Source organism: Hemitrygon akajei, chromosome 1 (assembly GCF_048418815.1).
Source record: "Hemitrygon akajei chromosome 1, sHemAka1.3, whole genome shotgun sequence".
NCBI lineage: Eukaryota > Metazoa > Chordata > Chondrichthyes > Myliobatiformes > Dasyatidae > Hemitrygon > Hemitrygon akajei.
Window position 1 is genome coordinate 7,269,754 of NC_133124.1, and position 12,568 is coordinate 7,282,321.

Below are 12,568 nucleotides of genomic sequence, written 5' to 3' on the forward strand. Positions count from 1 at the left end.
TAGATGTAATGTATATGGATTTTAGCAAGGCATTTGTTAAAGGTACCCCATGCAAGGCTTATTGAGAAAGGAAGGAGGCATGGAATCCAAGGCAACATTGCTTTGTGGATCCAGAACTGGCTTGCCTACAGAGGCAAAGAGTGGTTGTAGATGGGTCATATCCTCCATGGAGGCCGGTGACCAGTGGTGTGCCTCAGGGATCTGTTCTGGGACCCCTTCTCTTTGTGGATTTTTATAAATGACCTAGATGAGGAAGTGGAGGGATGGGTTAGTAAATTTGCTGATGACACAAAGGTTGGGTGTGTTGGGATAGTGTGGAGGGCTGTCAGAGGTTACAACGGGACATTGATAGGATGCAAAACTGGGCTGAGAAGTGGCAGATGGAGTTCAACCCAGGTAAGTGTGAGGTGGTTAATTTTGGTAGGTCAAATATAATGGCAGAACATAACATTAATGGTAAGATTCTTGGCAGTGTGGAGGATCAGAGGGATCTTGGGTCGGAGTACATAGGACACTCAAAGCTGGTACGCAGGTTGACTCTGGTTAAGAATGCATACAGTGCATTGGCCTTCATCAATCGTGGGATGGAGTTTAAGAGCCGAGAGGTAATGTTGCAGCTAGATAGGACCCTGGTCAGACCCCAGTTGGGAGTATTGTGCTCAATTCTGGTTGCCTCACTACAGGAAGGATATGGAAACCATAGAAAGGTTGCAGAGGAGATTTACAAGGATGTTGCCTTGATTGGGGAGCATGCCTTATGAGAATAGGTTGAGTGAACTCGGCCTTTTCTCCTAGGAGCGATGGAGGATGAGAGGTGACCTGATAGAGATGTACAAGATAATGAGAGGCATTGATTGTGTGGATAGTCAGATGCTTTTCCCCAGGGCTGAAATGGCTAGCACAAGAGGGCATAGTTTTAAGGTGCTTGTAAGTATGTACAGAGGAGATGTCAGGGGTAAGTTTTTTACGCAGAGAGTGGCGAGTGTGTGGAATGGGCTGCCGGCAGCAATGGTGGAGGCGGAAACGATAGGGTCTTTTACGAGACTCCTGGATGGCTACATGGAGCTTAGAAAAATAGAAGGCTATGGGTAAAGCCTAGGTAGATCTAAGCTAGGGAGATCTTTGGCACAGCTTTGTTTTCTATGAATATTGATAATGGCTGGGGTCACCTGTCTTGTAAAGACACTGCCCAGAAGAAGGCAATGGCAAACCACTTCAGTAGAAGACACAAAGTGCAGTGCAGATGCTGTGGTCAAAGCAACACATACAAACAAGCTGGAGGAACTCAGCAGGTCGGGTAGCATCTGTGGAAACGAGCAGTCAACATTTTGGCCTGACGAAGGGTCTCGGCCCCAAATGTTGACTGCTCGTTTCCACAGATGCTGCCCGACCTGCTGAGTTCCTCCAGCTTGTTTGTACATTCTACTTCTGTAGAAACATTTGCCAAACACAATCATGGTCATGAGACCATGATCCCCCCATGTCATATGACATGGACACAGCATATAATGTGTGAGAGTAAGCATTCGGCATGGTCTAGAAGGGCCGAGACGGTCTGTTTCCGTGCTGTAATTGTTATATGGTTATAAACTAGCTCTTTATTCTTTAGAGCGTAGAAGGTTGAGGGGGAACTTGATAGAGGTATTTAAAATTATGAGGGGGATAGAATTGACGTGGATAGGCTTTTTCCATTGAGAGTAGGGGAGATTCAAACAAGAGGACATGAGTTCAGAGTTAGGGGACAAAAGTTTAGGGGTAACACGAGGGGGAACTTCTTTACTCAGAGAGTGGTAGCTGTATGGAACGAGCTTCCAGTAGAAGTGGTAGAGGCAGGTTTGATATTGTCATTTAAAAAAAAATTGGATTGGTATATGGACAGGAAAGGAATGGAGGGTTATGGGCTGAGTGCGGGTCAGTGGGACTAGGTGAGAGTAAGCGTCGGCACGGACTAGAAAGGCCGAGATGGCCTGATCCATACTGTAATTGTTATATGGTTATATATGATGATGCTTGGAATGGGCCTCCAGGGTAGTTATGGAAGCAGATTGAATAGTGGTGTTAAAGAGGCTGGTAGAATGTGCAGGAATTGGATCATGGTGTAGGTGTGAAAGATTGGTTGAATTTGTCATTGTGTTTGCAGCAGACATTGTAGGCTGAAAGGCCTGTTCCTGAGTTGTACTTTTCAATGTTGTATTCTGAAACTCTGTTCTAAGTCATCACTGACCACTTCACTGAAGTGTACAGGAAGATAGATTTTGTACTGAACCTTCACTGCCGCACAGAACTACCCCCGGCAATTGAGATCTCTAGGAAAAAACCCTGGAAAACATCCCTTTCCAAATCCAATAAAATGTTCGAAATCTTCCAGTGGCTCAGGCAACCTAAGCCCACGTTCCTCTCCAAGGCCAATGCCACCACTGTGGAGGCTCTGATCACGTGCGGATGGTTCACGTTATTGGCATTGTGGGCACCTGAATCAAAGTCTGTTACAGCAGGAGACCTTTAGGACAGAAAATACTTAAAGAATATGGAAGTTTCAAAGGAGCAAAAAATTGTAATATCTCCAAAGGTCCAAGGCTGCTCAAAATGGGGAAGGAGCAGCGGGGAGTTCAGTGAGCCTCATGTGTTTCAATAATAGGCTCCAGTAATGTAAGCACACTGACATCCTCAACCTCACACCCACTTTATCCAACACCCAACATCAGAGCTTCTGCATCTTCCGTTGGGGGGTGGTGGTTGGCTGTGGCAGTGCAGGGGTTCCAACCTGCCTTATGCCATGGACCCCTACCATTCACCAAGGGATCCATGGACCCCAGGTAGGCAACTCTAGAGGTAGAAGTTGATATTGTGTACTGCCAAACATTGTAGGCATGCTATGTTGGCACTGGAATGATGGTGACTTCTGTGGACTGCCCCCTGCACACTGTCGGGTGTGCCAGTTGTGAACTCAAATGACACATTTCACTGTATGCTTTGATGTACTTGTGACAATCTTGAAATGGTAATTCAGTGTTTTCAAAGTGAGGAATTGTCAGATTTTCTGAAGTAGTCAGAAAAAGACCTATATGCTCAATGAACAAATAGGGATGGATGAATTACAATCTGCTTTTGTTAAATTACAGTGGGATCTTTATGCTGCAGCTATGCGGGTCGGCATACAAACTGTCGAGAGTACTGCCATGCTATTTTCCGGACAGATTCTTCTCCCACACAATCGCAGATTAAAGCTGTGGAAAACTATTGTGCCTCTATCAGCCCGCAACTTATTCAATGTGTTGACAATTACACTCGCTCATATCCAATGAAAAATCCTGTTGATAGTAAGTATGAATCCTTCAACCTATTTCAGTGATTCTCACAGGAGATGTCCTCTCCTCATTGTCCATTTTACCTGTCTCTATGACGGTCGACAGCATGCGTGTTGCAGCTTTGTGATATGGTGTCACAGAAACAGGCTCTGTGGATGATCTAGTCCCTGCTGAACCATTTAAACTGCCTATATGAGCCCTGATGAAGGATGTCGGCCTGAAATGTTGACTGTTTATTCTCCTCCTTAGATGCTGCCTGCCTTGCTGAGTTTCTCCGGTGTTTTGTGTGTGTTGTTCTGGATTTCCAGCATCTGCAGAGTCTCTTGTGTTTGTGTCATGGTTATTAGTATCATATTAAGCACTGAACTGTCATTGCTGTTTTTGCCTTAGCTTTTATGCCAAGTCTGAACATTCTCTAGTTTCATTTTTGTTTTTTTTTAACTGAGTTCCTGCTTATCTATTAATTTCTGTCTTGTCTGCCAATATCTTTATCAAATTTCTTGTGTGGGATAATGGATAATATCTCTGTTGTTTGTGCTCATGACCTGTTGTGCAATAGGATTATTCTTCCAGACTACTTCCATTTTTATAAAATAGTTTGAAATGTATAACTGCAAGTGACTTTTGCTGGCAGCTGTAATTGTTTTTTTTTAATCAGTTACAGAGTCATAATAAAGTACAGCACAGAAACAGGCCCTTTCAGCCCATCTAGTCCATGCTGAGCCATTTAAACTGCCTACTTCCATTGACCTGTACAGGGATCATAGCCTTCCAAACCTCTCCTGTTCTTGCACCTATGTAAACTTATCTTTAATGTTGAAATTGAGCTTGCAATGCACAACTTGTGCTGGCAGCTCGTTCCACACACACCTGACACTATAAATGAAGAAGTTTCTCCTCGTGCTCCCTTTAAACATTTTGCCTTTCACCCTTAACCCATGACTGCTAGTTGTAGTCTCACCTAGCCTCAGTGGAGAAAGCCAGCTTGCATTTACCCTATCTAGACCCTTCATAATTTTGTATACCTCTATCAAATCTCCCTTGAATCTCCTAAGTTCTATGGACTAAAGTCCTAACCTATTCAACCCTTGATTTGTGTGTTTTTGATGCTTATTGATGAAATACTGTGGAGGCATGTGCATTTTATGCATTGGTACCTGAGCATGGTTATGCATTTTCCACCTTCTGGACAAAACTCGGAGTATTGTGTTCACTTCTGGTTGCCTCATTATAGGAAAGAAGTGGAAGGTTTAGAGAGGGTACAGAGGAGACCTGTAGGGTGATACCTGGAATGGCAAACATGTCTTATGAGGATAAGTTGAACGAGCTTGATCTTTTCTCTATGGGCAAAGGAGGGTGAGAGAAGTTTACAAGATGATAAGGGACAGATTGAGTAAACAGCCAGAGACTTTTTTTTCCTTCATGCTTAGCACAAGAAAGCCAAACTTTAAGGTGTTGGGAGGAAAATATGGAGTACCTTCATTATGCCGTACATAGGTCAGAGGTAGGTTTTCTACATAGAAGGATGGGTGTGCGGAATGTGTTGCCAGTGGTGGTGGCAGAGGCTGATACATTAGGTAGACATATCAATGAAGGAACATGGAGGGCTGAGTGGGAGTTAAGGGTTAGATTGATTTTAGAGGAGGTTAAAGTGTCGGCACAACATTGCAGACAGAATGGCCTGTACTGTTCCATGTTCCAAGATAAACTCATGGCAAAATTGCCTTATGGATTTCTGAAAATAAAGCTGTCCTTTGTCCCGGGATAACCCATATTGTACAGATCCAAATACTGTTGAAGGCTGGAGATGGAGGTACTGTACTGATCCAAATTCTGCGGAGGGCTGGAGATGGAGGTACTGTACTGACCCAAATTCTGCGGAGGGCTGGAGATGGAGGTACTGTACTGATCCAAATTCTGCGGAGGGCCTTGTGGCACATATTTTGGTTTGTAGTTAAAATCTAAACAAATCAGGGTTTTGATATTTTGTTTTTAAATCCAAGTTTGGCTCTTGCAGTTGGTTGATTTAAATTTGTTCTCTCTTGTAGTTTTCAATCTACCACGTACTGTTATTGGGATGTGTCTCAGGCAGGTGTCCTCAAACTTTTGTATGCCATGCAGCTCTACCATTAACTGAAGGGTCTATGGACCCCAGGTTTAGACCCCCTGATCCCTAGTTTCTCTGTTTAGTGGAAAGATCCTTTCGTGTTCATCTAAAGGCAATATGTGAATGCATTTACTCGTGAAGTCCCACAACAAACTTTGTGTCACAAAAGCAATTGGAGAATTTAAATTACTGTAAATAAAAGGAACATTGCCGCACAGTACAAGCCGTTCTGTCCACAATGTTGGGCCAACCTTTTAACCTGCTCTAAGATTAACTAACCCATCCTTCCCACATCATCCTCCATTTTTCTATCATTCTTGTGCCTGTCCTGGACTTTCTTAGATACCCCCAATGTATATGCCTCCAGCAACAGGCACCCACCGCTCTCTGTGATTTAAAAAAAACACACAAAACAGCAGCTAACTAACAATTGTAGGTTCTTGACTAACTTTTTTGTGCGTTCTACTTGGCTGTCACTTTCCTTTATGGCAACTCCAGTTTAAGTGTGGAGTAAATCTAACTAGTACTGTTAAATTTCCCAACTCTTCAGGTTTATATTGCTGTGACAGAGCAGAAGACTTTGCTTGTCAGACCACCTGTCGAAAAGTACTGATGACAAAGTCCACTGATCAAGAAATTGTTGATGGACTTATCGAGGGCTGTAAGAAAATGCCTCTGCCTCAGGATCCGCTGTGGCAATGCTTTTTAGAAAGTTCCGGATCAAGTAATCCAGATAACAGCACGAATGGATTGCCTGCCACAGCTGTTGATGGTGCCAAATTGCATTGTTGTTCCAAAGCAAATACTTCCATCTGCAGGTTGGAAAAATTGTTTCTCTGAACTTAATATTTGAAAGTAATTGCTTCCCAGAAAATGTACAATTGGATTGACTCCAGTTATTAATTTGGATCTATGGAACTGTTCAGTTTCACTGGGAATTTTGTAGACAGTGAGGGATTTGATGTTTTCATACAATGTTCTTTCAGAAGTCAGAAAAGAGGCACAGAACTTGTTTCATGATCGTTTTATTAAGTGTTAATACAACAGAGAAAATGGAAATGGATAATGGTAGAGGTCTACTAAGTGAAAGGAGAGATGAAGAGCTAAGTTGGCGCCCAGCATGGAACAGCTATTTTTAATACCCAGAGATGAGGAAAATTCCATTCAATTTCTTAAGAGTCAACCAATGAGAAAACACTTGTTCAATTAATACAGTACCGAGAGAAGCTAACGTAATCATACTTTGTATAGTCACTAGAGTAGGGGTTCCCAACCTTTCTTTTGCCATGGGCCTCTGCCATTAAGTGAGAGGTTCGTGGACCCTAGGTTGGGAGCCCCTGCACTGGGGAACATGTTGAACTTGCATATGCATATTGTGACCACTAGGAAGCATAATTAACAGTTACATGCATATAAAAAAAAAAGCCACTTAAAATAGGAGCAGATAATTGTTAAACTGCAAAGAAAATAACAATAAACGGTCAGATCCAACAATAGTCAGCAGACCAGAGAAATCTGTGGGGAGGGAAATCAGATGAGCAGTTCATACTGAAATGCTAACTTTATTTCTTTCTCGACTCCTTTCTGCTTTATGCAGGAATCGTTCTCTCCATGACTCCCTTGTATACTGGCCCCTCCCTACCCCAGAACTCTCCCTTGTCACCTTGAGGTGTAATACTCATCCCTACCACTCATCCTCCCTAACCACCATCCTTGCTTTACTTGTCATCTATAAACATTGCGATCATCGTGGTGCTCCAGCTCTTTTTTATTATTTAGAGATAAATAGTCATTAAAAAAAATTACAGCATAGAAACAAGTCCTTCAGCTCATCTAGTTCATACCAAACCATTTTAACTGCCTACTCCCATTGACCCTATGCTGGGACCACAACCCTCCTTACCATCTCATCTATGTACCTATCCAAACTTTTCTTAAACGTTGATATTGAAATCACATCTACCACATGAGCTGGTAGCTGGTTCCACACTCTCACCACCTTCTGAGTGAAGAGGTTTCCCCTCATGTTCCCCTTAAATATTTCACTTTTCATCCTTAACCCATGACCTCTAGTTATAACCCAACCTAATTGGAAAAACCTGGAATTGTTTTAATGGTTCTTGGAAAGCTTTCTAGAACCACCTATTTCTCTTCTAATCCTCTGTAAATGTGACTAAAGTAACTGACTCCTATATTCATTCATTTGTTATGTGTTGTGTCATATGACATGGGCGATAACGTCCTTTCCATGACCATGATTGTTCTTGGCAAATTTTTCTGCAGAATTGGTTTGTTGTTGTCTTCTTCTGGGCAGTGTCTTTACAAGACGGGTGACTCCAGCTATTATCAATACTCGTCAGAGATTGTCTGCCTGGTGTCAGTGGTCGCATATCCAGGAATTGTGATATGCACCGGCTGCTCGAACAACCATCCACCACCTGCTCCCTTGGCTTCACGTGATACTGATCGGGGAGTAGGGGGGGAAGGGGGTGCTAAGCAGGTGCTACACCTTACTCAAGGGTGACCTGCAGGCTAGTGGAGGGAAGAAGCACCTTGCAACTCCTTTGGTAGAGATGTATCTCCATCCTCCCACCCCAGACTGTAGAGGCAGTACCACTGTGTACATTCCTATGCTGTCATAATTGGCAATATACTTTGTCCAAATTGTCTGTTGAGTTGAATGTGTCAAGATTATTCCATTTTGCTTATGAATTTCACTAGCTGGAAACAGATCAAACTTGGTTTCTGAATATCATCTGTCTGCATCTTATGTGTGGGGAACTGGCTAGAAGTTCACTGGAACACTGTACACATGTTTCTCATTAATGCAAGCAGCGCACATCGCTATATGTCTTGACAAATAAAGCAAATAGCTTTGTAGCCATATTTGTGGATGAAATGAAGGTAGGCGGGCGGGAGGTAGTGCTGAAGAAGCAGGGAGAATTCAGAAGGACTTAGACAGGAAGGTGAACCCTTGCAAGGTAGCAGGTCCCGATGGAGTACCTGGTAAGGCTCTGAAAACCTGTGCCAACCAACTGGCAGGAGTATTCAAGGACATTTTCAACCTCTCACTGCTACGGTTGGAAGTTCCCACCTGCTTCAAAGAGGGAACAGTTATACCAGTGAAATACCATCTGTAATTTACTGATGATACCACTGTTATTGGTAGAATCTCAGATCGAGATGAGGAGTGAGATATTCCAGTCAGTTGAATGTTTCTCAGCAACTTCTTTTTCTCTCTCTGCCCCTCTCACAATCACTCTTTGCCTGTTCTCCATCTCCCTCTGGTGCTCCCCTCCCCCTTTCTTTCTCCCTAGGCCTCCCGTCCCATGATCCTTTCCCTTCTCCAGCTGTGTATCCCTTTTGCCAGTCACCTTTCCAGCTCTTAGCTTTATCCCTCCCTCTCTGGTCTTCTGCTATCATTTCGGATTTCCCCCTCCCCCTCCCACTTTCAAATCTCTTACTATCTTTTCTTTCAGTTAGTCCTGACGAAGGGTCTTGGCCCGAAACGTCGACTGTACTTCTTTCTATGGATGCTGCCTGGTCTGCTGCGTTCCAGCATTTTGTGTGTGTTGCTTGAATATCCAGCATCTGCAGATTTCCTTGTGTTAACCTCACACTCAATGTCAGTAAAATGAAAAAGCTGATTGTGAACATCAGGGAGGGTAAGACGAGGGAACACAAATCCATCCTTATAAGATAGTGGAGCGAGTGAACAATTTCAAGTTTGTCGGTGTCAAGATCTCTGAGGTTCTAACCCAGTCCCAAGTTATCGATGCAGCAATAAAGAAGGCAATGCATTGGCTATATTTCATTAGGAGTGTGAAGAGATTTGGTTTGTCACCTAAAACACTCAGCTTCGATAGATGTACCGTGGAGAGCATTCTGACAGGTTGCATCATGGTCTGGTATTGGGGGGGGGGGGCGGGTGCAGCTACTGCACAGACACCTTCAAGGGGCGATGCCTCAGAAAGGTGTTGTCCATCATTAAGGACCCCCATCACCCTGGACATGCTCTCTTCTCACTGTTACCATCAGGAAGGAGGTACAGAAGTCTAAAGGCCACAGTCAGCGATTCAGCAACAGCTTCTTCCCCTCTGCCATCCGATTCCTAAATGGACATTGAACCCATGAGCACTATCTCACGTTTTATTTATATATTACTTCTATTTTGCACTATTTTTAATCTATTTAATATGCATAATATGCTTACTGTAATTGATTTACTTATTTTTCTTTCTATATTATCATGTATTGCATTGAACTACTGCTGCTAAGTTAACAAATTTCACGACACATGCTGGTGATAATAAACCTGGTTCTGATTAGAGAATGGGCAAAGAAGTGACAGATGGAATACAGTGACAAGAAGTGTATGGTCATGCACTCTGGTAGTAGGAATAAAAGTGCAGACTATTTTCTAATTGGGGAGAAAATTCAGAAATCCGTGGTTCAAAGGGACTTGGGAGTCTCGTGCAGGATTCCCTAAGAGTTAATTTGCAGTTGAGTCAGTGGAGAGGAAGGCATTTGGTGAAATCTAGAATATAAAAGCAAAGATGTAATGCTGAGGCTTGATAAGACGCTGGTGAAGCCTGACTTGGCATATTGTGAGCAGTTTTGGGTCCCTTATCTAAGAAAGGATGTACTGACATTGGACAGGGTTCAAAGGAGGTTCATAAAAATGATTCCAGGCATGAAAGGCTTATCGTATGTGCAGTGTTCAATGGCTCTGGGCCTGTACTTCCTGAAATATGGAAGAATGCAGGGGAATCTCATTGAAATCCAGTGAATGTTGAAAGGACCAAATACAGTGGATAAGGGGAAGATCTTTCCAATGAAAGGAGAGTGTAGAACCAGAGGGCACAACCTCAGAATAAAGGGAATTCCATTTAAAATGGAGATGAGGAATTTCTTTAGCCAGAGATTGGTGAATCTGTGGAATTTGTTGCCAGAGGTGTCTGTGGAGGCCAGGTTATTTGGTGTATTTAAGGTGGAAATTGATAGATTCTTGATTAATCAGGATATGAAGGGTTACGGGGAGAAGGCAAGAGAAAAGGGTTCAGCGGGAAATGGATCAGCCACGATGAAATGGTGGAGCAGGCTCAATGGGCTGAATGAAGTAATTGTGCTCATATGTCTTACAGTCTAATCTTTATCTTTTTATCTTTTAAAATGTCTTAAGAGGGGCAAAAATAATGGAAGTGCAATAATTTTTATGCTCAAATATAAGATTTCAGGAAGATCAAAGATCAGCTGATAGTTTTTGCATTACAGTGCAGAACTCTGACACAAGGCAAACATGTTTACAAGGAACAACACACTAAAAGTTGTCATTCCATTGTACATGTTTATCACTAAACAAAACTACATTCCTTCGGACAAAGATACACAACACATAAAGTAATGTTACCCCAAATAAATTATAAATAATAAGGTGCACTAATGACTCAAGTTTAAAAGAAATTAACAGTATAATGCTACCGGTGTTTACACCTGGTGAGACCTGGGTGCTGGCAGGGCCTGGGGGAAGAAGCTGTTTCTTGTCCTAATGCTGTGGTATCTCCTGCCTGAGGGTAGGGGATCAAAGAGACTGTTGGACAGATGGGAGGGGTTCTTGACAATCCCAAGGCCCTGTGTACGCAGCACTCCTGATAAATATCTGAGATGTGGGGAGGAGAGACCCCGATGGTCCTCTCGCAAAGCTGAGCAGTTCAGGTCGCTTCTGTTTTCTGTATTGTGGAATGGAATTGTAGAATAAAACTGAGCACTAAATGTGATTGGCACCATGCTCTATCAGGCGGTTTGGTAAAATCAATTGGTGTATTAAAAGCCCATCAGCTCTTCCCCTGCAGAACTGCTATGTGTAACAGCAATGGTTGTTCATTATTGGGCAGGAGCTGGAAGGCAGAAACCAGCCTTGCATCTGCCCTTTTGAAACAATGCTTAACTACCTGAATGTAAATTGTCTGGTGATCAGACCATTGTTAAATCGGTGGGTTGCTGGGCGGTGGGGATCTTTGGATTGGGAGGATCTGTTCAGCGCCAAATAAAAATAAATAAAGAAAAATGATTGTTTTTCTCTTTGTCGTGAAGGAGGATGAGAGGCAACTTGAAACAGGTGTATGAGGCAGATATATTAGGGATATTTAAGAGATTCTTAGATAGGCACATGGATGATATAGAAATGGAGAGCTGAAAGCTATGTAGGAGGCAAGGATTAGATTGATCTTAGAGTAGGTTAAAAATTCGGCACAACATCGTGAGCTGAAGAGCCTGTACTGTGCTGTAATGTTCTATGTTCTATATTAATTGTGTGTAGTTACTAAAGTCAACCATTCAGAACTTTGGAACAACAGTGATTTCTGACATTAGCAGTGAAGCCATCTGGATGTGCCTGTGCCTCCTCCATGACAGGGATCAAATTCAAAGCCTTCCTCCGTGAAAGATCAAATCTGGAGGAGGAATGGGGTTTTGACCTGGTCAAGTGGAAACCCATTAATCAAATGCCTGCAGTAGAAACGGCACAGCTGTCAACCTAGTGGATAACAGTCTTATTGACACAGCTGCACTCTGTGGCCTAGGGGGTTAGATACCATTCACTATTACACCGTCACTGTGGGGTATGGTAGAAGAGAGGGCCAGTACGGAATCAGGTCCTTGTTGATTACCGGTAATAGTTTCTACTAATTCCAGCGGTATTTCCTCCTCCTCCCCCCTTCCCACCCATTCCTGAACACTGTCTCCCCTCCACCTCCCCCTAATCCCTACCCCTGCCCCCTCATCTCCAAATCCCCCTCCCCCCTTCATAAGATCAAAAGTGTGCAATTGGTCACACACAGTCAATTCTGAAGAGGGAAGAGTTCATGTCTGCATGCAGCAAGGCCAAAGCAACATTAAGATATCAGCCACTAAACCACAAGGCAATAACTGCCTGCAGCGTTCCATGGCCTCCTCTACTGCCGTGATGAGGCCACACTCAGGTTGGAGGAGCAACATCTTGTATTCAGTCTGGGTAGCCTCCAACCTGATGGCATCAACATTGATTTCTCAAACTTCTGGTAATCACCCCCTGCCCCTCTCCTTCACCATTCCCCGTTCCCATTTCCCTCTGTCACCTTATCTCCTTCCCTGCCCATCACCTCCCTCTGGTGCT

The 12,568-nt window shown here is 43.3% G+C and overlaps 1 protein-coding gene across 3 annotated transcripts in view; it reads left to right on the top strand.

Annotated features, from left to right (window-relative positions):
- The window catches only part of reck (reversion-inducing-cysteine-rich protein with kazal motifs), a 185,313-nt gene that overhangs the window by 105,617 nt on the left and 67,128 nt on the right, over positions 1-12,568 (top strand). For all 3 annotated transcript variants that reach the window (XM_073029289.1, XM_073029443.1, XM_073029366.1), the window contains 2 exons: positions 3,123-3,320; positions 5,966-6,233. In XM_073029289.1, the coding sequence (XP_072885390.1) occupies positions 3,123-3,320; positions 5,966-6,233 (466 nt within the window). The remainder of the gene's footprint in view (positions 1-3,122; positions 3,321-5,965; positions 6,234-12,568) is intronic.